Genomic DNA, 19,877 nt, shown 5'->3' on the forward strand with positions numbered 1-19,877 from the left:
GTCGACTAGTCTAGTCTACTGCTCCATTATCATCGAAGCTTTGTAGATGTAGCCTTGTAGACTAGACGCCGCTGGTGCCGAACTCCTGCGGGCCTGTGCTAGCATTTCTTCAAGCTCTTCGAAATTTGGACGAATTCCATAGGAGCTTCGGTAATAAACTCTTCTCTTTCTTCGGGTATGCTGCTTACGCAACCTAACATGAGCTGGAATGCAAAATAGCCGGAATGGCGATTATCTTAGTCCCACCCTTCAATTACATGCGGGCGCGGCCGTCCGCACGGGTCCACTGGAATTCAAAACCCCGTTTTTGCGCTGACACGCTGAAACGCCAGCCACCGCTGTACAAAGATGGGGTAGGAGAGGGGAGGGGCGTGAGTAGTTGAACGCGAACACCCTTATGCTTGCAGTCTACACCCCGAACCCTATATTGTCTATGAGACTTTAAAAAAGAATACAGTCTGTGACGTATTAATCCACTTATGGTGTGCAACGGGTTTCGTTTTAGTTCGGAATCATTGAGGTTTATAAACGCGTGTTGGCCTATACAATCACCTGCGGGTGCCAGCCGATGATCAAGTCAGTGTTTTCATCCTTCCAGACAAAACTGGTACCAATTTGTCAACTTATGGGGATGAATTCTTGGTTGGCACTGGGGCGGTTTCGAACAATCGATCGCGCAGTCACAATCGAACCTCTTACCGACTGCGCTACACTCATCATGAAACTCTAAGAATACGGAAAATTAAGCGGCTTTGCCAACTTCCCCAAGTAGTGATGGATTCAAGTGGATTCACCCTATCAAAACTTATTTTCTTAGCAATCTGAAACCACTCTTGTGGCTTCGACAGTCATCCGTCCTATTTTTTCCTGTAAAACATGCTCTCCCAGGCGGGGTTGGTGTATAACTCACAGAATTCCTGACTATCTTAAAATCACGTGTTGTTTTCCCGTACAAGTTAATATTCTTCTAGGCCATGTTGTATTTGGTGAGCCTATAGCTGCTGGTTTAGCACTCGATGGATCTCATTACTACAATCCGGTTGGTCGTCCACTCTACTTTTCACTTTTGAGCGATAAGTTTGATATTTTCTAGAATTGGATGCATGCAGCTAAGTACGTGATGTCTCCACCACTAAGTCGTGATCCTTCCACTCCAGAATACTTGATGGATATGTTGGCCGCGTAAGTGATCTGCACCTCCTAAGAATTTCTGAAAACTACGGCAGATTTGCAATTTGTTTAGTGGCGAACTGCATCTCATTGGCACTGACAACTGTACGTTTACATGCAAACAAAAACAAATGGGTCTGAATGATTTCACAAAGATTCCAAATGGAGTAAACGGTGTCGAGGATCGAATGAGTGTTGTTTGGGAGAGAGGAGTGCATCGAGGAAAAATCGATCCTATGCGATTTGTTCAGATCACAAGGTCGGCGGTCAGATGAAGAATAAAAAAGCAAAAAATCGACAATTCTAGTATGATGTTATTTGTAGCTCAATGGCAGCGAAAATATTCAACATTTATCCTAAAAAAGGAAGAATTGCGATCGGTTCCGATGCTGATGTTGTAATTTGGAATCCGAATGTGAGCCGAGTCGTTTCGAAAACAACACATCACCATGTAAGCATTTGTTCTTCACGAAGCAATGAATTACAGCTTCAACAAAAAAAAATCTTTGTATTTTGCTAACAGAACCAGAGTTTGATCATTTCAGGCAATCGACTACAACGTTTTTGAAGGGCAAGTGCTGCATGGTGTTGCTGAAACGACCATTTCACGCGGCAAAGTACTTTGTTTTCTTGATATGGTCGGGTGAAAACGACCTGAAATTCGGTGCAGTTGTGTAAGGGGTCGCGCTCGAAGCGGTGCAGTGCATACAGCGGCTTCGTTCGATGTGGGACCCTTGCTAGGTCCACTTACCTTCGCAGTTCGGTCGCTCGCAACCGCCAGCTAAACCGCGCCGCTTTCAGCGCGACCGCTTACGCAACTGCATCGAGTTTCAGGTCTTTTTTACCCAACTATTTCTTGGACGGTGGAGAACCGAAACATAGTTCGAACCACTTTAGGTAGTTTGGATGAAGAATACCTTAACAGTTGAAGCAGGAGCCGGTCGATTCGTAACACTTGCTCCGTACGCTCCGATTGCCTACGCGTCAAATGCTCAGAGGGCTAAGGTGACCTACAACGTTATAGTATTGTTGTTATTTCTATCGTTATTTTCGTAACAAAAGGTGTTGTTTTGAACGAGTAAAACTCACGAGAAATCATTTTCTGTATATTGAGTGTTCTAGTAATCCTGGTGCGCCACTATCCTACGGCGATCGTAAAGTGGCGCGTCAAAGCGATATGAAGCTCGCTGCAGTTGCTTAAGTGGCTGCATTCGTAGCGGTGCGCTGAAATTAGCGATTGGGATCAAGACGGAACCATTACGAACTACAGCTTTCGGTGGTGCTAGAAAGAGTCCCCTTGAGTTCTAACCACTACGTTTTGATCCGACTACAGTGTGTTTTACGAGCGCTGATGGGCAGAAGAGTACGCAAAAAAGCATTGTTGTAGTATTGCGCTTCAATTCGCTTGAAGACATTCAGCGTCATGGTGAAGGTTCTACGCACTAAAATCGTAGTGAAGCGAGGATCACGGATAGTAACAGCGTGAACACAAAGCTCTCTGGACCTAGAGTACGGTTCCTCTACAACTTTTTCTTTCATGGGTAATACATGGATTCGATGAATGATTAAGAAGTGGTTAGTGAACTTCAGTAGTGATTAGTCCCGATTGTTTCAGGTGATGGCATTCCGATCCGTGAAGCGAGATGAAAAGTCTGAGAAGTTACCTGAGCAGAAACCTGAGACAAATGGCCGAGAAAGGACACATGCAGGCGGTCGAAGTAGCATCACTTTTGGAGATTTAAACTAAAAATTGACATGCGTATAATAAATAACAACCTCAGCTGTTCGATAGCTCTTTAACAGATCTTCATGAAATGATGTTTAATAACTTTATGGATTACTGTAAGATAAAATGCAAGAATTCATCATTGTTCATAGAGAGAAGTTTCACGGGCTTTCCTTTTCCTGCGCAATGAATAAAGTTGTAATTAAGGATATGCTTGACAGTTTTAATCGATGTATTTTTTGGTAATTTGAGGCCTAATACAATTAATAAAAGTCCCGCATCGTCTCCCGTGTTTCTACAGAGATTTGTGTATTTGGAGACGGAGAAGACCAGCAAACAATACCAAGAATAACAACTAGTCCTTATGTTCCGATCTCGGAACACGATAACTGGTATTCTTTAATGTTCGTTGCCAGACTGTCCAATCTTTGCCGACCATATGGCAAGGAGGCGGCGTGTTTGTTAGAATGTTGCTTTTGAACTAGCCGGAGCAGGCCGGCAATCTTTTCTGTGCTCTTCACTTCTTTGCATCTATTTGATGCACATTACCACTGAACCACCTTTTTCTTTCTTGTAAAATCCCATATTATCGTCATCACAACTCACGCGCACACCTTATGTCTGGTTTGCCAGATAAAACTGACGACTGTTTAGGGGCTACACTCTGCGTGAAACCAATTAGAAAGCAGACCTACAACCGCTTCGACTGAAAAATTCCATAGCCAGACCTTCACAATACTAAGAGTCCGCCTAATGTGTCCTATGATGTTCGGTAATTCTCCATTTCAACTGAATGCAGGATACCACGAAATCTACGATGGTATGATCTCTCCACGAAAGAATAGGATAAGAGCATGAGTGCGATCACATCACGAGCATGAGTGCGATCACGCCCAATCGTCCTAAATGTCCTGAAGAACGTGGTTGGAAATGACGTCGCCGATCAAATGTTCCTGCGAGACACCTACCAACGAGTCCCGTTTGCAAGCGCAGACACGCACCGCATATGCGAGGAGACCAACAACCAATGGGCTTGTCTCTCCCCCCGCCAACAAACGCGGCGGGTATACCTACGCGAGCGTACGTGAATAGACGCGATAGTCGGAGCCGGTGCTCTGACCCCTTCACTTTTGAACGGTTGGGGAAGGGACCTCCTTCACTTTTGAACGGTTGGGGAAGGGACCTCCTTCACTTTTGAACGGTTGGCGAAATTACCCCCTTCATTTGAGCTGCACCCCATGAGCTAAACCACCTTCACCTGAGGAGGGTCCGGCTTCTCCCTATCGCACCTATGTGTACGTGGCATATTGTTCCTTCACAACCGCTGCGATACCCTGTAGAAAATGCCCTCTATTGAAACAATTTGAAATGACATTACATGTAACACAAGCGGACTCAGGGAAGCTTGCCAGAAGAATTGCCAAGATAATTGCAGAAGCGTTCGAACATTCAAATAGATTTTTTCTCCTACATAAAATCATACTTGCCATGACATCTGCATCGCTATATCTAAACTTGTTCATCTTTTTGGCTCTTCGAACCTGAGAGAAAAGCATCATATGTACAGTTTTATGATTGTACAAAGGTTTACATCACATGGAAGAAGCAAGAAATTATTTGCCTTAATTTTGTTTTTGCTTACCAAATAAGAGAACTTTTACATCAATGAAATATTCAAAGCAACGAGAAAATTCAGAGCAGCGATGATCAAAGTTTTTCAAGAGAATTTTTGGGAAAGACGAAAGATGAAGACGCTTTATAACTCGACATCACACCGTTGGGCAACCCAATCTCTAACTATCAGATACAACTCCTTTTTGGCCTCTTCGGAAACAAGTCGACGTGCCGGTTGTTTCAGTTCTTCGTATAGCATTTCCAGATTCACGTTATCTACTCCTCGTTCTTTGATCATTCTTCGAGCCATTGCCTTCACCTGAGAATAGAATCCGTAAGATGCTTGATTTCTGGGAAATAATGAACAGTTTTAGCCTTCATACTTCGGAAACAGATGGTGCAAATTTAGGAGACTTTCAACAACCGCTGATAGAAAGTTTCAATTAAATGACATCCACTTCATCGCCACTTTCATGAGAGAATGAAGGAAGAAATAAATCACGATGAACCACGCAAATTACAATAGTAATTCAAACGCAGCTCAATCTTGACGATGCAGGCGGAGAAGACGAAATGCATTATTACCTTATGCACCGATGCTTAAGTCTTGTAATTCTCGAAGACGACTATGAATAGGTTTGTTGCTCGTAAAATACAATTGTTCTGAATAAAAGACAAGCAGTCTTCGGATTTTGGAATTCGTACCATGAACTGACAATTAGTGGTGACAATTTGCAACAACAAGACATTTTTCACCCGCTGTTCGTTACCAATGTGAACTGTACTAGGAAGAACCGCGACACTAGCATGTAGATCACAGACTTACTTGTTAACATTACGCGATGTCGAACTTAGTGCGCGTTATAAACATTGCACTCTTTTAGGGCAATTGTTAGGACTATCTCGAAAAGTCTACATCAACGCCGGTGTTCCTCCGCGTACTGCGGATGTCATTCAGAGAAGTGTAGGTGGGTGATTTCAAGAAGTGAGGTAAGGACACTATCATGTACTGGAAGAACCATGTTGGGGTGCGCGTTTGCTGATGTTGAATTGCTGCGATGCCGACTCGAAACTATCGCGACTCATTCGATTACTCAATTACTGGTTCCTCCACAAAACTTTTCTACTTTTCAACTCGAATAATTATAATTTACGCGTAGACGGAAACATTCATCCTTCTCTCATCTCTTTCAAAACAGATAATGATTCCTACTTATGCGCCGAATAGCAAGCAAAATTTTTTCTTTTGCGAAAGTAACTCGTATTAAAAATGTATAAAAAGAAAGCCAACCTCTGTTACCCAACCGTCCTTCCGTAATCGAGCGAGAAGAACTTCCTTGGCCCTTTCCTTTTCGCCAGAACTTGAAAATTCGAGCTCTAGATCCTCTTTCGTCTTTAAGCCATTCATTTATTCTAGAACAATGATGAACTATAGACGGGTCAAAGAACTGAAGCCTGTCCTAGTTGCGTAAGTGGCCGCACTTGAAGAGGAGCATTGGAGCTAGTTGTTGCGATCAAGGTTGGACCACCACTAACTCCACTGCAGAACTAGCGATGGTTCCACCTTGATTGCAACAGTTCTCTTCACTACATCGCCTTGCACATAGCCGCTTACACGACTCAGATCCTTTTTGTCCGACTAGGTACGACTATCTATCCGGACCTTAAATGAATTTAAGAAAATATCTGATAGATAGAACTACAAAAGCAGCAATCACGGTTCAAGAGAAAGATTTATACAAACCAGTTTCAGAGGTTGACAACAGACAACAGTGCATAACAGGAATCGTTCACAACAACAAAATCTAAACGTTAACAACAAAGGAACTAAAAACAACTATATGAGGGCAGGTATTACATGAAAATTAATTTGAATCGAATTGAAAAATCAATTTGAAATTAATTTCAATTTCATTTAGCTTTCTGAGGTTTGGGTTTCTTCGATTTGGACATCATACTGGTGCGTTTAACTTTTCCACTGGACTTATCTGTCTTCTTTTTCTTTTTGATAAAACTCTTTTTTGACTTTACAACAGTGCCGATAAGAGCATTATTGGAATCAACGTCATCCTTTTCAACGTCTTCAGGATCTGTTGCTACAGATGGCTTGGTAGACCTGAGAAAGATAACAATCAACTGCTTTGGGAGTGACAAAGTTCGTAATAAAATGGTGACCGCTTAGTTCTTGTTCAACATTAGATGAACCCACTTTCTCTCTAGTTTCATTCGCTTTCGCTCAATCTTGACTTCTTCTTCCATTATTTTCAGCTTCTTTTCAGCCTCTTCGTAATCACGTGAAGTCAACACCTGTAAAGGAAATTATCTGAATGTCAAAGAGATGAAAAGCAAATGAAAAGTACTAACGCGAACAAAGGCAGCGCAATTACTATGGCCCAGTAACAATGCTCTACTGTTCCGTATCTACATCTAGATTGCAAGATAAAAACTTACTATTTCCGGTGTAGGAGGCTCGAAGTAATAAGGATCACCACCTTTAGCGGCCACGTCAAACCTAAAGCAGTTATCAGGTGAACTTTGTTCTTTTTCTGCTTCTACTGTATTAGTAGCAGTCACCTTTTTACCAAATCATACAACTTTTTTCGCCGTTTTGAGATAGTCTCCGGTTTTTTGCCAATATTAAACAACATCTGACCGATAGCCACATAATCGAACTAGATTGTAATAGTCATTATCGTGAAGAAGTATGTGACCTATCATCACAGAAGATGAATATTACGATCACTTCGGATTTGAATTTGTAAGTTATATTACCTCAATTCCAGGAGATGATTCGTCTCCTGCGTCGGCGGTTTCCATTCTTGAAGCCATTTCTTCGGACTTCTGGTGAAGAATCGTCGCAAAAACTTCCTCCGTAATAGAATCAAACAAATAGTCACTAAAACACAAACAAACCATGAACAAAGACAGTGTTTTTCAAGCTGAATATATCATGAATGATTTTCCCACCTAATAGATCGAACTGCTAAGAGATCTGCAAAAGGCTTCAAACAAGCTGTTAACTGTTTCTTGTTGATTCCACCTGAAATTAAATTTCTGAATGAGAAGATTTTGAGTGAAAAAATTATCGGATTGAACCATGTTCTTTGCTTAGCTATGGAAAAATACAAGCAAAAAAAAGAAGGGAGCTACACTAACCTGCATTGTCTAATTCGTCCAAAATTAAAGAAGCAAAGTGGAACTTTAGGCCGTCAGGAAATGTTCGATCTAAATTGCAAGGAAACTATGCTTTCAGCTCCAAGGAAATTAGATGGCAATATGTATTTAAGAAAAAAAAACTAACCAACTGATATTGTTGTGTTAGAAAACGCGTTCCAATAAGCGTCACGGATAGATTTCTTCCACTTCAATGAACTCAAGTGCTTAAATAACGCACGAAGAACACGACGCATCATCTAAATTCATCATTTTTTTCTACGTTCGGTCGAAAGATTGTATTCGCATGGTAACACGGTAGGAAGGAATCAAGTATGAAGACCATGATGTACGAAAACACCATTACTCTCACCCTAGCACTGAAGGAGTTTGATAAAGGAACAAAAGTGATGCTTAGTCAAAAACGTACCATGAGGAACTTGTCCATACGCCACCTGTCAATGTGATTCCATTCTTTCCCTAGACTTTTGAAAATGGACTGAATAAAAAGAACCCGTTGCTCTTCGTTGGCAAAAACAAGAAATAGCTGACTGATTCTATCAGCAAGTTCTTCCTTAAAAAAAAGGCAATGAACGAAATGTAAGCAGTTCCATAGTAATAAAGAAGTGCTTTCACCTGCAGTAACATTTTATCCTGCATCCAAAGAACATAGTGAAGACCTTTACACAACCTTAACATGTCTGCTTCAGTGAATGCTGTAAGAATAAAATTAGGACGGGATTGCCCAAAAATGAGAAAGAAATTATCGCCTAGCTTACGTTTCAAGGATGATTGTTCCTTGATCCAGTCTTGTAGGGCTCGAAAGGCGCGTTGTCGAGTTACTGGTTCACCGCAAGCTAATTTTTGAGCGAACACTACTTCTACACTTGTCAGGTCTGCCTCCATTTTGTGAGTTGTGCACTTAAGAAACGAACCAGTATGAAACATACTTTCTCTTAGAGGAAGAACACATGGTATGACGCTATATTCCAAAGCTCTAACTTAACTGTAATTTATTTTCAATTACCACAACTCTTTCTCCAGAGACTCAGCAAAAACGAAAGAAGGGTATGAGGCATATGTGCCTTCGATTTCTAGAATCATTAAGCGAATACAAGAAAAACTCCAAAGCATACTTATCTAGATCCTGTAGGAAATGAGGTGTTGCTTCTATTTCTTTCCAATTTGGCGTGAAAAATTTCGGAAGTACGTAGAATATTTGCGTACTTAACAATTTTTCACGGCGATACAGCTGCTCTTCAAAAATTAAACAATTACTAGTTGAATTCTTGGCGAGTTCTTGGTGTAGTTATCTTTTATCTTTACTTTGATCTTTTCTGAATGGTTATAGTTGATTGTAGTGTGGTTTTCTTTCGTGTACAGTTTAAGAAACAGAAAAATTCCCGAAAAACAAGTACTTTTAGCAAGTTATTTACGAATTATCCCATGGAAATGCATCCGTGACATCTTCGTGGAAATATGAAATTTATGTGTTTGCTTGCTTTCTGATTTTTTATAACTAGAAGCCTTTGTCGTGCTATGATCTTTTGTAAATTGTTTCTCTGACTGGTGTTTTGAAGCCTGAAGGATGTTTGTTGGATTTGAGGTTCTTATTGTCTGAGTCTGTCCAACTAAAAATATTATGTAGCAGATTTTAACAGAATATTATGTACAGCTCTATGTTTTCAAAGAAGTTCTTTTTCCTTAGATGGCGTCACGTGGACGAGGGGCAGCAGGGAAACGTGGGATTTTGCCGAACCTTTCCCTGGCGGGGAAACGGGAGGGTAAAGGAGTTGCACCGTCACAACCAAAGAAGAAGAGGTAAATATCACCAGACGCAGTTTGAAGATTTGAAACGTGTTCTTTCTAGATCTGATTATTTTACAGTTGAGCGGACCTCGTTGGTCGCTAGCTAGTCAGGGTTTGTCATATTACCGTGGTATTAAGTGTTAGATTAAGAATGATTTACTGGAAAGTTTTTGGATAAATATGGTAGAGAGTGGGTACGGAGTTTCTCCAGTTTCTACAAGAATTCCATACGAATACAGCCAGATTTATGAATAGGCAACTTTTCATCATTTATCTGTGGCTCCGCTCTCCGCTTGGTGCTTAGATGATGTTAGTTGAGTTGTTGGTCATGAATATCACCTTTTTTTCATGTTTGCGTCGTCTTTGTATTGTGTGTCCCACTTATTTTGTAATACACTATCTCCTTGATATCACTCCTAAACAGAGCTACAGTACGATTTTCATATGACGTTAAAGGCACCTCATCACGAAATTGACGATGTTGGGGTCTCTGTAGCCTCTCATCTTTCCGAAAAAACGGCATTGGAGCCTCCTTAGTTCCTAACAGATACGTTAGAATGTGTCGCCCTCGTATATGCTCTGGTCGTGAAGGCGATGCGTGCGCAAAGGTGACGTGCTCTAGTGTACTTTTTAGGAAATAAGGCCGTTTTTCATGACGATTAAATGGAATCGCTCATAGTTGTAATTTACAACTTGAACTCTATATTGTCCCACAGAAATATTGACTGTCAATTTCGTGATGTGCTGCCTTCAATGAAAACCTCTCAAGTGATCCCACTGTGAATGGTTCCGCAGAAAAGGACTTTTCCGTTCGTTTTCAGATGTAGATTGTGGGAGCAACGGCAGAATCGTTGCTCTCTGAGGGATGAGATTGAAGATAGTATTAATTAGTCACTGGCGGTTGTGCACGTATTTATAGAACCTAGTACACTTGTACACTAGACGGAACCTTGTATATGACAGTTATTCAAGATGCGTAAAAGTGCGAATAGAACTATCTATAAGATAGTGATGCTTAGAATGGAGTGGTTTTTTGCGTCTCCCTTTGGCAAGCGATGCTACTACATTGAAGTGAACATGTTTGAGTTAAGATCCGCTAACTACTCGAAAGATAAAGTTCTCTTATGGTATTAATCGTTGAGCCATCGTGAAATGAGGTTTCAAAGTTGTCCATACATAATTTCAATGTTAGTTGAGTTGTTTAAACACAGAATATTTGTATTTGTTTAGTAGAAAAGTTCTCAGTTAAATATGGAGTTTTGAGATAGGGACTACAGTATTGAAAAGAACCGCTCGAAAGCTTCTATTTTCTTTCTATTTCTTCAATTTCATTTCTTGTACACCCTCACCGTAATCCTTTCTAGTTCTGGAAATACCTCGCCGATTCTTTAGGAGCGATCGAAATGATTATCGTGGTGGGCGAGGTCGTGGTCGAGGAGGACATGCCGGAAAAGAGCGACTTGGCCTTATAGAGTCTTCCGGTATTTTCTCGGAAGGTTTGAGCGGTGCTGACCCCAGTCGTCGTAAGGTGAAAGTTGAAGGCGGCGAGGCTTGTCAGTATTAAACATGTATTGATTCTATGCTGAACGTTTCCTAACAGTGTTTGATTTGAGACGTTGGTACAGTTCCTCGGATAAAGGAAGAAGTAACGTCTGCAGGCGAGAAGGCTGGTAACTATCAAACTGGATACGACGAAATCTGGGAAAGTGATGAAGAGGGCGATATGAGGGAGCTTAGTGAACTTTTGAGGGATGGGGTAAGATCTCGTTTCTCTCTTTTCTTTGGTCCACTTCATGAGCACGGATTTTTCTTTAGTTTATTTCTGACTATAAGCATGGAACTATTCTGCCGCATGTTCTCCCTCTCGAGCTGCAACCTCAATTTGTGGATTTGATGCATAAGAGTGTACAACAGGAAATTATCGACGAAGAGGAAGAAGTGAAGGCAGAAATTGAGCTGGATATCAAAGACCACATCTTACTGTACGTGAGTTTTTAAAATTTAAGTTGTTCTATCTGAAATCTTGGGAAACAGGGATGATGATGTGGATCAAGAAATGGACGATGGCGAAAGTCCCACTGGTAAGCGCAGCAGAAAAGCAGCTCGCATATTCAAGAACCTTGACAAAGGTATTTTTATTGCTGCCCTTCTTCATCGTCAATAATGAAAAAATGTGTTCTTGTGGACAATAACTCTGGAAAAAAACTTTTTCTCCTCCTTGAAGACTGTTGTTTCACTGTATTTGACTAACTGCACATGAAGACAAGTGAGTAGGAGTTCTGGCACAACAGTCCTCTTCTTCATTGTTCTTCAATATTCAGCAAAACAGAACGTCTTGAAATATTTCCTGGAATGTTTTGTGATCTGATTGCAGAAACGCGTGAGAATGATCTTTTCATGATCCAGCTACCGAGCATTCTTAAGATCCTTAGCCAAGAGTGTCCATCTGATGACAAGATTGTCTTTCCTTCTGATCAACCAAACGGTGATACAAAACCTGTAAGTCCTTCGGAATTTTCTTTTTTTTTTTTTTTGCAAAATTTAGCAATGTTTTCTACTTCTTTCATGTACCCATTTTTCCTCGCTTTTGTGTTGCTTATCACAATGTCTGAAACCGAATAAATACTATTCAGATCTTGCAAGGCAACGGCACTTCCACTTCTACTGAGAAGCCTACCGTAGAGCAGTTAAAACTTCCTGTAGGTCGTCGTGTCGGCAAATTGGTAGTTACGAAAGGAGGTCGTGTCTATCTTCGAGCAGGTGGGCATTCCATGGATGTGGCTCATACAGCATCAGAAAATCAACATCAGGTAGGTTACATTTTCTTGTGAATATATTACCGCAGTGTAATATTCAGTAAATTAAAGGACGTTGTTATGGTGGAAACGAGCTTGAGAGATGGTCCTACTATGTATAACGGCGCTGGTCGCTTTACTAACAGTATGACCAATCGAGGGACGAACGCCATTTATTACATGGGTCAAGTACGACATCATCTTACTGCATCTCTCGACTGGAAGCAGCTGAGACCTATTGGAATGGAGGTCTGCTGTGTCATTTTGATAACTTTCTCGTAACAGTTATTAAGTGAAAAGAACCAACAGAGCATTGGAGATTACGGTTGAGATCAATGTGGGACCCAGCTTCACTCGGACTGCAGCGATAAATGGTGGATTTAGTGAGGATCCCCTCTCGATCCCAATTGCGAATTCCAGCGTGCGTTTCGAAAATACCCGCTTATGGTGCTACCTAAATCCACTCCGACGCAGGCGACGTGGTCTTTCGGCTTGGGGGTTTAGTGGTTATTGAACGTTCACAATTAAATGTTGAATAACCAATAAACTGCCGAGGCGCCAGATAGTGTCGCATGAACCATTGTTAACTCTGGCGGCAGACTTACGCAAATGCACCGGGTCGAGTGTCTGTCAAAAGTCTGATAATATCTTTGAAATGCCTCCTGATAATATACAAAAACGTGGGTGTTGCAGACCTAAGTATCAGTTTTTTCTTATCACATATTTGGAAATGTCTCTTCTTCTTACGTTCTGTTTTGGAAACTATAGGAACGAAAACATCCACTGAACTTTATGACTGCTTCTCAACAAATGAACAAAAAACATTTGAATTAAGTAGTTGTATTGTACTCTACATCATTATACCACATTAGCTGCACCAGGCGAGCACGAGGATGCTGATCCACAGTTTCCTACTTGTGGGCGTCTACCAAGTATCGTTTGTAAATTCACTCTTTTCATGAGTTTCTGACATAAAAGTTACGAAGAAGCCCCTCCATCATCAAATTTTCGCGATGATTAATTTCGTTAGTTTTTAGTTGAAATTTTGTCTAGAAAATGAACCTTCTTAAAATTGAGACACTGATGAATCTTGCTCTTTATTGTAATTTTTTTCGAATGCCATGTAAAATAATATAGATCCGGTAGACTTCTTGGAACATGCCGTTTACAGTCTTCATGAACAGTCGTTGTCAAACGCATTGTTTCGTTCTTAAGGGTTATACCTTCAGCTGAGACGGGTATCTTTCTTCTGATCGATGGACGATGATCGATAAAGCGACGGTGACGAACTCCTCGGGTCTTTTTTTGTTACTTTTCAGCACTAGCTATAGTCAGTTACTTTTCAGCACTAGCTATAGTCAGTTACTTTTCAGCACTAGCTATAGTCATTGTGAGGAAAAATCCTTTGTTTTTTTTTATCTCCGTAGGGAAGGGGCGGAAGGATTACTTTTGATTAATATCTCATTGATGCAGAGAGGTAGGAACGGTGCTCGCATCCGCCTAGGACGTGGTGGGTCGTGCTGACGCAATACGTCGCACGACTACTGTATACTGCTTCACTTTTTTTTCGAATTCAGCTATTGTACATGATCGCTTTCAGAAATCAAAATCTGCGCCATCCGAAGTCTTGCTGTCGCCCTCAAGACGTGCTAAACCAATGGAGGTAGAGCGCATGAAGAAGGAGTTGAACGAATTACAACAGCAACGAACTGCAGACATGGTCGCTGCACTGAAGAGGTGGGGCGCCTCTTAATAAGATGAGCTGTGTCTCAGTGTACCGCTGTTTACTGACTTATGACTATCGCTTGTTGTTGGCTTTTATTTAGTAGAGGTTTCAGATGTAGTATTTTATTCATGCCTATATTTTTGCTTTTCTTTTCACAAACTTAAATTATTATGTGCTTTAACGATACTCATTCGAAGCCTGAAAGTGAAGTTTTGGTGGGTTTTCCTTCTGACGGATCTAACTAGAAACTTCCTTTTGCAGTGTGTTCGCTGCTGCTTAGTAAGCAGGATCGCCAAGTTTTCATGTTACTGTCACTTTGTTATGCACTTTTCGTTCATAGTTAATTCTAGAGTTGGTTCTTTGTTTGTTGTCAGTGTTGTCATTGTTCACTTTTATTCAAATGTTAGATGTTGTTACTATTTGTTTTGAAAAGCTCTGTTTATATTGAAATGTAATTTATTAATTCATGCAAAGTTTATCGCTGTGATATTCGTATGAAAATAAATTTATAATCGCTGGTGGTTGTAAATAGATAATTATGGTTGCCAATTAAGCTTTTGGTTTAGATCGATAGGAATGAGTATGAGGTGACTTCACACGAAAATTACATGATCTAAAAGTGGATGTACAAAACAGAGGACTAGCGTAGCTTTTTCAAAGAATCCCATTTGAAATCGAGAGAAAGGGAGAAAAGAAGAACTGCCATGCTGTGGGTACTGAGTTTAGCTTAGCACGTTGCATCATAGAATCTGTTTAGGGCAAATGTGGTCAAATGCGCGTTGGAATATACGATAACACGCAAGTGATTATTAATAGTCTGTTCTTCTTGACCTTCTTAGGAACATTGTCGGTAATTTCATCATTATGCCCTTTCTATTCCTGCAACTATCAAATCTCAACTAATCATGTTTTTTGCCGTGCTGTTCTCAATGATCGTTCATTTGCGATAGTTACGTACTGTTTTTTGCTCGACTATTCAATCAATTCGTCTATTTACTCGTGTTGTCCTGATAATTAAGGTTGTATTCATATTCGTAGTTACGTCCACTTCTTGAGTGAGTTATCCCCTTTTTGCACCTGCTTCATCTCTCACTCTCTTCGTCTCTCTTTTTTTAGTTGCAACTGATTAGCTAAGTCTTGCCAATGGATCCTTGATAAGCGATCAATCAGTGGACTTTAATAATACATTTGTAACCGCTACAATGAGTTTCTGAAGCCATTTTGACGCTAATACACCACAAACTGACGTTGCAGTTCAACAAGTATAAGTGTGGACCACTTGATTTCAAACTTCACTTCCCAGAAAATTGTTCACCACCATGTATACTTTCGATTAATATTGTCTGAGTGTGTATCGTTAACATCAGTCATAAAAATCTCCGAAATAAAAGTCAGTTCGATGCAACCCCTTTTTTTGTTATGGTCAGGGAGACAATTTCAGAAACAAAAAGTGCAAGCAGCATTAAATTACTTTCCATAAAGTATGATACAATCATTCTTATTATTAATCACCTTCTTCTATCGTATTTTTGGTTCTGGAGTCGTAGAAGGAAGATGGTTTTCGAATTTAAGCCTTTGTGCTCCAGTCTAGTCAGGCACGTAGAACCCTAACTCACATATTTTATGAAGCAGAAAATACAGTTACTGCAGTACTATTTATTTGTTTTAAACATCATTACTACGACGACAGTGGATTTAAAGTACGTATATTTTGGGAGAAATGTATTTGAGGGAGAACGTTTAATCTTACTTTTTTCTCTTAGAAACTTTAGTTTACATGTCATAGTTCCCCTAGGATTAATGCATATATCTTAGAGCCCCGTTTTGTTATTTTCTTCCAGAAATAAGGGCGCCACGAGGTGCCCAGGCCATCCCTCCCCAACTACATTTAACCCCATATTTTCAGTGTAGCACATACGCCGACAGCGGAGTGGAAAGGGTTAAAAAATTGAAACTGATACGTGAAGACTATCATTACTTTGTTTCGCCTCTAATATTAGTTCTTATGGGTGATAAAAACAGAATTTTTGCCTGAAGGTATGGACATACGTTGCTCCGTATTATTGATGTTGTTTGAAATGTTTAGTGGATTAAAGGTAGCGTATCAAGAAATTGACAAAATACGGAAACCTCAGAGAACCCGTAGAGTTCGGGTTGTAGAATATGGGACTCAGCGTGGCTCTGCCCAGCTTCCCCTCGTAGTCGTAAAAAAACGGTGTGGAAGACGGCTTTCTTCTACGAAATAAGTTGGAACGAGTAGTCGGGAACCAGTAAGGTCTCCTCAGCAATCTCTTCAAGCAAAAGTGGAGTTTTGAATTTCGACAATCTTAGTATTATTGACTACGAAGCATGTCAGGTAAGGGAGCCGCAACTTATTTTGAGTGATCTTTGGTGCGGTTTTGGGTACATCACGAGGTAGGTCAGTGGGGCATAGGATGATTTAAAGGCATCACCCCATGAATCTGAGGTGGTACGGATTTCAGGTGGTGTATTCGTATACGGGATCGTAGATTAAAGAGATGGGGGTGATTCCGTTAAATTCTTCCTAATTGCCATAAAAAACAGTCCGGAAGATACAGCTTCGAGCGTTCCGGCACGCTATTTTCTACGAGTCCGGTTGGAGCGCGCCAACCTTGTGTACGCGCCGCATCTTCCGTGCCGTTTTTTACGCCAATTAGCCAGAAATGGACGGAATCACCCACCTCTCCATAATCTACGATCCCTTATAGGAATACTCACCTGAAATCCGTACCACCTCAGATTCGTGGGGTGATGCCTTTAAGAAGAATCAAAATGGTGGGGGATGATCGTAAACGTGTGAGCAGTGGAGCAGTAGGTGAATGGAACATAACATGATAATAATAACAAAATATTGAATAATATTAATCAATTAGATGCGTTACAAAATATTATATCAAACCAAGAAATATTTTTAATTACATACACCACAAAATATTATATTGCAAAGTTTCAGAGATATGACAATGACATGGAAATGGAGGTTTCGCGTGTTTCTTAGCACTGACGATGACTGGAGAATGAATACTGAGTTAGTTTAAACGTGTTTCAAGAGTTATAAAAAATTGGAACGAACCTTTCTGAATTTTGTACTTTCAGAAGCTAGCTTTCTTTTACTTTCAGAAGCAGAAGCTACTTCATCTTAGTTCTATGTATTTAAAATAAACTCATTTAGTTTTTGTGTAAAGCACTGATGAAAGGATTGGTTTTTTGTGATAAAAACCACTAGAAAAAAATGAAGATGCAAGATGACAATATGTAGCGTAAGAAATAATTTATTCTTCAAGCTGCTGAGAACTTGTTGGAGCTGCGCCTTTAGCCAATTCCAAAATTGACATTTTTGCAATTTCCTGCTGCTCAAAGCGGTATATGGTCAGCGTCGCGCCGATAGCTCAGCCTCGTCCGACGACACATGAGTACGATAGCCATGCGCACTCATGCGTCGTCGGACGTGCAATGCAGCCAAGGAATCCATATCATCTCAGTAGAAAACAATCGTTGAGAAGAAAATGTTCAGCATTAAGCAGAATGGACGAGTAGCGAGAGCATCTTTGACTACTTTCATCAGGCTCCCTTCCTTTTCAAAGGTCGAGGGTTTCCCAGGGCATGGAGAATGATCTGTTTTCAATTGCTCATGATACCGTGCTCGAATATGACAATGTGTCTTCCCAGGTTCGACTCCTCCCTGAGGGAAATTTTGCAAAAGAGATGGAAATTTGAAACAACTTCTAAAAAGTGAAGAATTTAATTTTACGCAGTATACAATGGTTTAATAGTAAATTTAACGAAATTTGATGACAAAAGAGCTCAGATTCTTTGCACACTGTTAGGTCTGGGAGTACCTTCGTAATAAGAGGACTAAAAGCGAAAGTTTAGGTAGTTTCTAGGAGAAGGTTTGTCCTAAAAACGGTCATTTTTCTGTACTTTTCACCTCCTAGTCTTCTTGGAATTTTGATGGGACAAAGTCAGAAAATTTCTGACTTTTTTTGGATTCTTCCCATCTAAATTTTGAGCTAACCGGGCGGTCCGGAAAGGAGAAGTTTTCCACATAGGGGTTTTCTTAGACCATCCATCTGAATATATGGGTGATTTTCTGAAACGCCGTCTCATTTTTTTACGGTCGAAAAAATCGCCGAAATTCCCAATTTTTGCTCGCGCGCTGAAAAGTGAGTGATTTTGAATAAAATTCAGTAACTCTAAGTAACTTAGATCGAAGCAAATCATCTACCACTATGTTGTAGCCGAGAATTTTCTCTATCAGACGCCTATCAAACATTGTGCAGGGCCTCGTTTTTTTAAGTTTTTGATGGGACAGAGATGGGAAAGATGTCATTTTTTCCATCTCTGTCCCATCAAAATTCGAAAAAGACTAGAAGGTGAAAAATTACAGAAAAATGACTGTTTTATAGGGCAAACCTTCTTCTTTTGTTAGATTTATTTTTAAACTATTGTATAGTGCGTAAAATTAAGTTCTTCATTTTGTAGAAGTTTTTCCAAATTTTCATCTCTTTTGCAAAGTTTTGCATCAGCCGGGTGTCGAAGATGCGAAGTCAAATTGTCATATTCGAGTGCGCATTTCTCAACAGGGGTGATCGTGAGATTTCGCAACACCGTAGTATTTTAGTTATAATGAAGTTTTTCTTCTGTATGTTATGAAACTTTTGAGATATCTCTTTTATCCTGTAGAACTCAGAAAACGTTCAGAAGAAAAGAAGAAATAACATAATGTTGATTGCTGAAAATAGTTTTCTCACGAACGATAAAAATAGAGCCTGGGTTCCTACTTCTGCGTGAATTCGTTCAGTTTTGAAGAATGGTTAGTTACTTCTATTGCTTGACATTTGTAAATAAGATTACAATATTTAATATTTAAATTCGTCAATACTCAATTCATTATCTAATGTAATTTCTCCTGAAATAATTAACCTTTGACAGATATGGGAGAATTTATGATGCGGCCAAAATCATGGCACGACGTTCAGAAAGCTGCAAGCTCCATTGTGACCTCCGCGTCCACACGTGAAAACCAGTCCATCGTTATCCCAATACGAGGGACTGTGGGAGTTATCCTACTTTTGCTTATTTTGTGCGTACTCAAGGTAGGTAATCTAACAGTTTTATCTTTCTTTTGCTTATTCATAGATTTTGATAGCGGATACATTTCTAGATGTACCTGGTCCACATCAGACGCAAGAGGCGTTTTCACATCGAGGAAATTGAATTGGAAGAGGACAGTAGGACTTCTCCATTGGCGAACGATAAATTAACAGAATTATGAATTAACACAATGACACATAAAGATCTAGGTGTCCACTAGTAATTCTTAATCATTTCACCGCCCAGGGGTAAGACCCAAGGTAATGAATGGGGGGTCGTATTCGAGAGTGTCGTAAGACTTTCTCCTTGGTCACCAAAGGAGAAGAGCAGAAGATACAGCGATTATGGCTTCACGGTAGGAATCCACAACCAGAGTGATTGATTCATGTATCGATCTGTCACTAGCGCCAGAAACGCTACGTATTTATAGAAGGATAAAGAAGAACTTTGCGAAGTTCGTCAGCCGATTCAAAGTCCCGATTTCAGCACTTCAAAAGCTAAGGAACGTTTTCATAGCGTACCTCATCGACAAAGACAGGACTGGATCAAGATCATGTCGTTGCACTAGTGCCCCTCCCTTCCCTTTTAGGGGGGGGTCCGGAGATTAAGGGGGCACCCCTAATAAAAAGGAAAGGGAGGGGACCCCCCCCCCCGAAAGGAAAGGAACGTCAAGGAAGCTATAAAATGCGCTCTACGAGATGGCTCGATGGCGTCTTTGAAGGCTGCAACAATAATCTTGTTTGCATTTTCAGCCTTTTTTCGGATTAGT

The 19,877-nt window shown here is 40.4% G+C and overlaps 4 protein-coding genes across 6 annotated transcripts in view; 2 read left to right on the forward strand and 2 right to left on the reverse strand.

The window, feature by feature from the left end:
* Positions 1-2,917, forward strand: part of RB195_001066 (uncharacterized protein) — a gene marked incomplete at both ends in the record, with an annotated part of 35,600 nt that extends 32,683 nt beyond the window's left edge. For both annotated transcript variants that reach the window (XM_064197671.1, XM_064197670.1), the window contains 7 exons: positions 972-1,039; positions 1,094-1,182; positions 1,244-1,429; positions 1,495-1,621; positions 1,716-1,787; positions 2,068-2,175; positions 2,786-2,917. In XM_064197671.1, coding sequence (XP_064053551.1) covers positions 972-1,039; positions 1,094-1,182; positions 1,244-1,429; positions 1,495-1,621; positions 1,716-1,787; positions 2,068-2,175; positions 2,786-2,917 — 782 coding nt within the window. The remainder of the gene's footprint in view (positions 1-971; positions 1,040-1,093; positions 1,183-1,243; positions 1,430-1,494; positions 1,622-1,715; positions 1,788-2,067; positions 2,176-2,785) is intronic.
* A 1,735-nt stretch (positions 2,918-4,652) lies between these two features.
* RB195_001068 (uncharacterized protein) lies at positions 4,653-5,918 on the reverse strand (the record flags this gene model as incomplete). Its single annotated transcript, XM_064197673.1, has 2 exons — positions 4,653-4,829; positions 5,802-5,918. 2 exons carry the CDS (start codon positions 5,916-5,918, stop codon positions 4,653-4,655), a joined length of 294 nt encoding a protein of 97 aa, XP_064053554.1.
* A 503-nt stretch (positions 5,919-6,421) lies between these two features.
* On the reverse strand, positions 6,422-8,569 carry RB195_001069 (uncharacterized protein; the record flags this gene model as incomplete). The annotated part of the gene is made up of 11 exons (XM_064197674.1): positions 6,422-6,626; positions 6,720-6,817; positions 6,962-7,022; positions 7,085-7,182; positions 7,283-7,406; positions 7,478-7,550; positions 7,667-7,735; positions 7,812-7,923; positions 8,094-8,237; positions 8,300-8,379; positions 8,443-8,569. The coding sequence occupies 11 exons, from the start codon at positions 8,567-8,569 to the stop codon at positions 6,422-6,424; spliced, it is 1,191 nt and encodes a 396-aa protein (XP_064053555.1).
* An 802-nt stretch (positions 8,570-9,371) lies between these two features.
* On the forward strand, positions 9,372-14,273 carry RB195_001070 (uncharacterized protein; the record flags this gene model as incomplete). Of its 2 annotated transcripts, XM_064197675.1 has the most annotated exons (10): positions 9,372-9,484; positions 10,865-11,025; positions 11,086-11,228; positions 11,288-11,454; positions 11,507-11,601; positions 11,847-11,971; positions 12,106-12,282; positions 12,340-12,516; positions 13,868-14,004; positions 14,255-14,273. In XM_064197675.1, the coding sequence occupies 10 exons, from the start codon at positions 9,372-9,374 to the stop codon at positions 14,271-14,273; spliced, it is 1,314 nt and encodes a 437-aa protein (XP_064053556.1). The 2 variants fall into 2 exon arrangements, with proteins under 2 accessions (XP_064053556.1, XP_013308782.2); XM_013453328.2 differs by lacking the exon at positions 14,255-14,273 and having other exon boundaries at positions 13,868-14,020.
* Positions 14,274-19,877: the final 5,604 nt, after the last annotated feature.

The sequence above is a fragment of the Necator americanus genome, chromosome IV, assembly GCF_031761385.1.
Source record: "Necator americanus strain Aroian chromosome IV, whole genome shotgun sequence".
NCBI classification, from domain to species: Eukaryota; Metazoa; Nematoda; class Chromadorea; order Rhabditida; family Ancylostomatidae; genus Necator; species Necator americanus.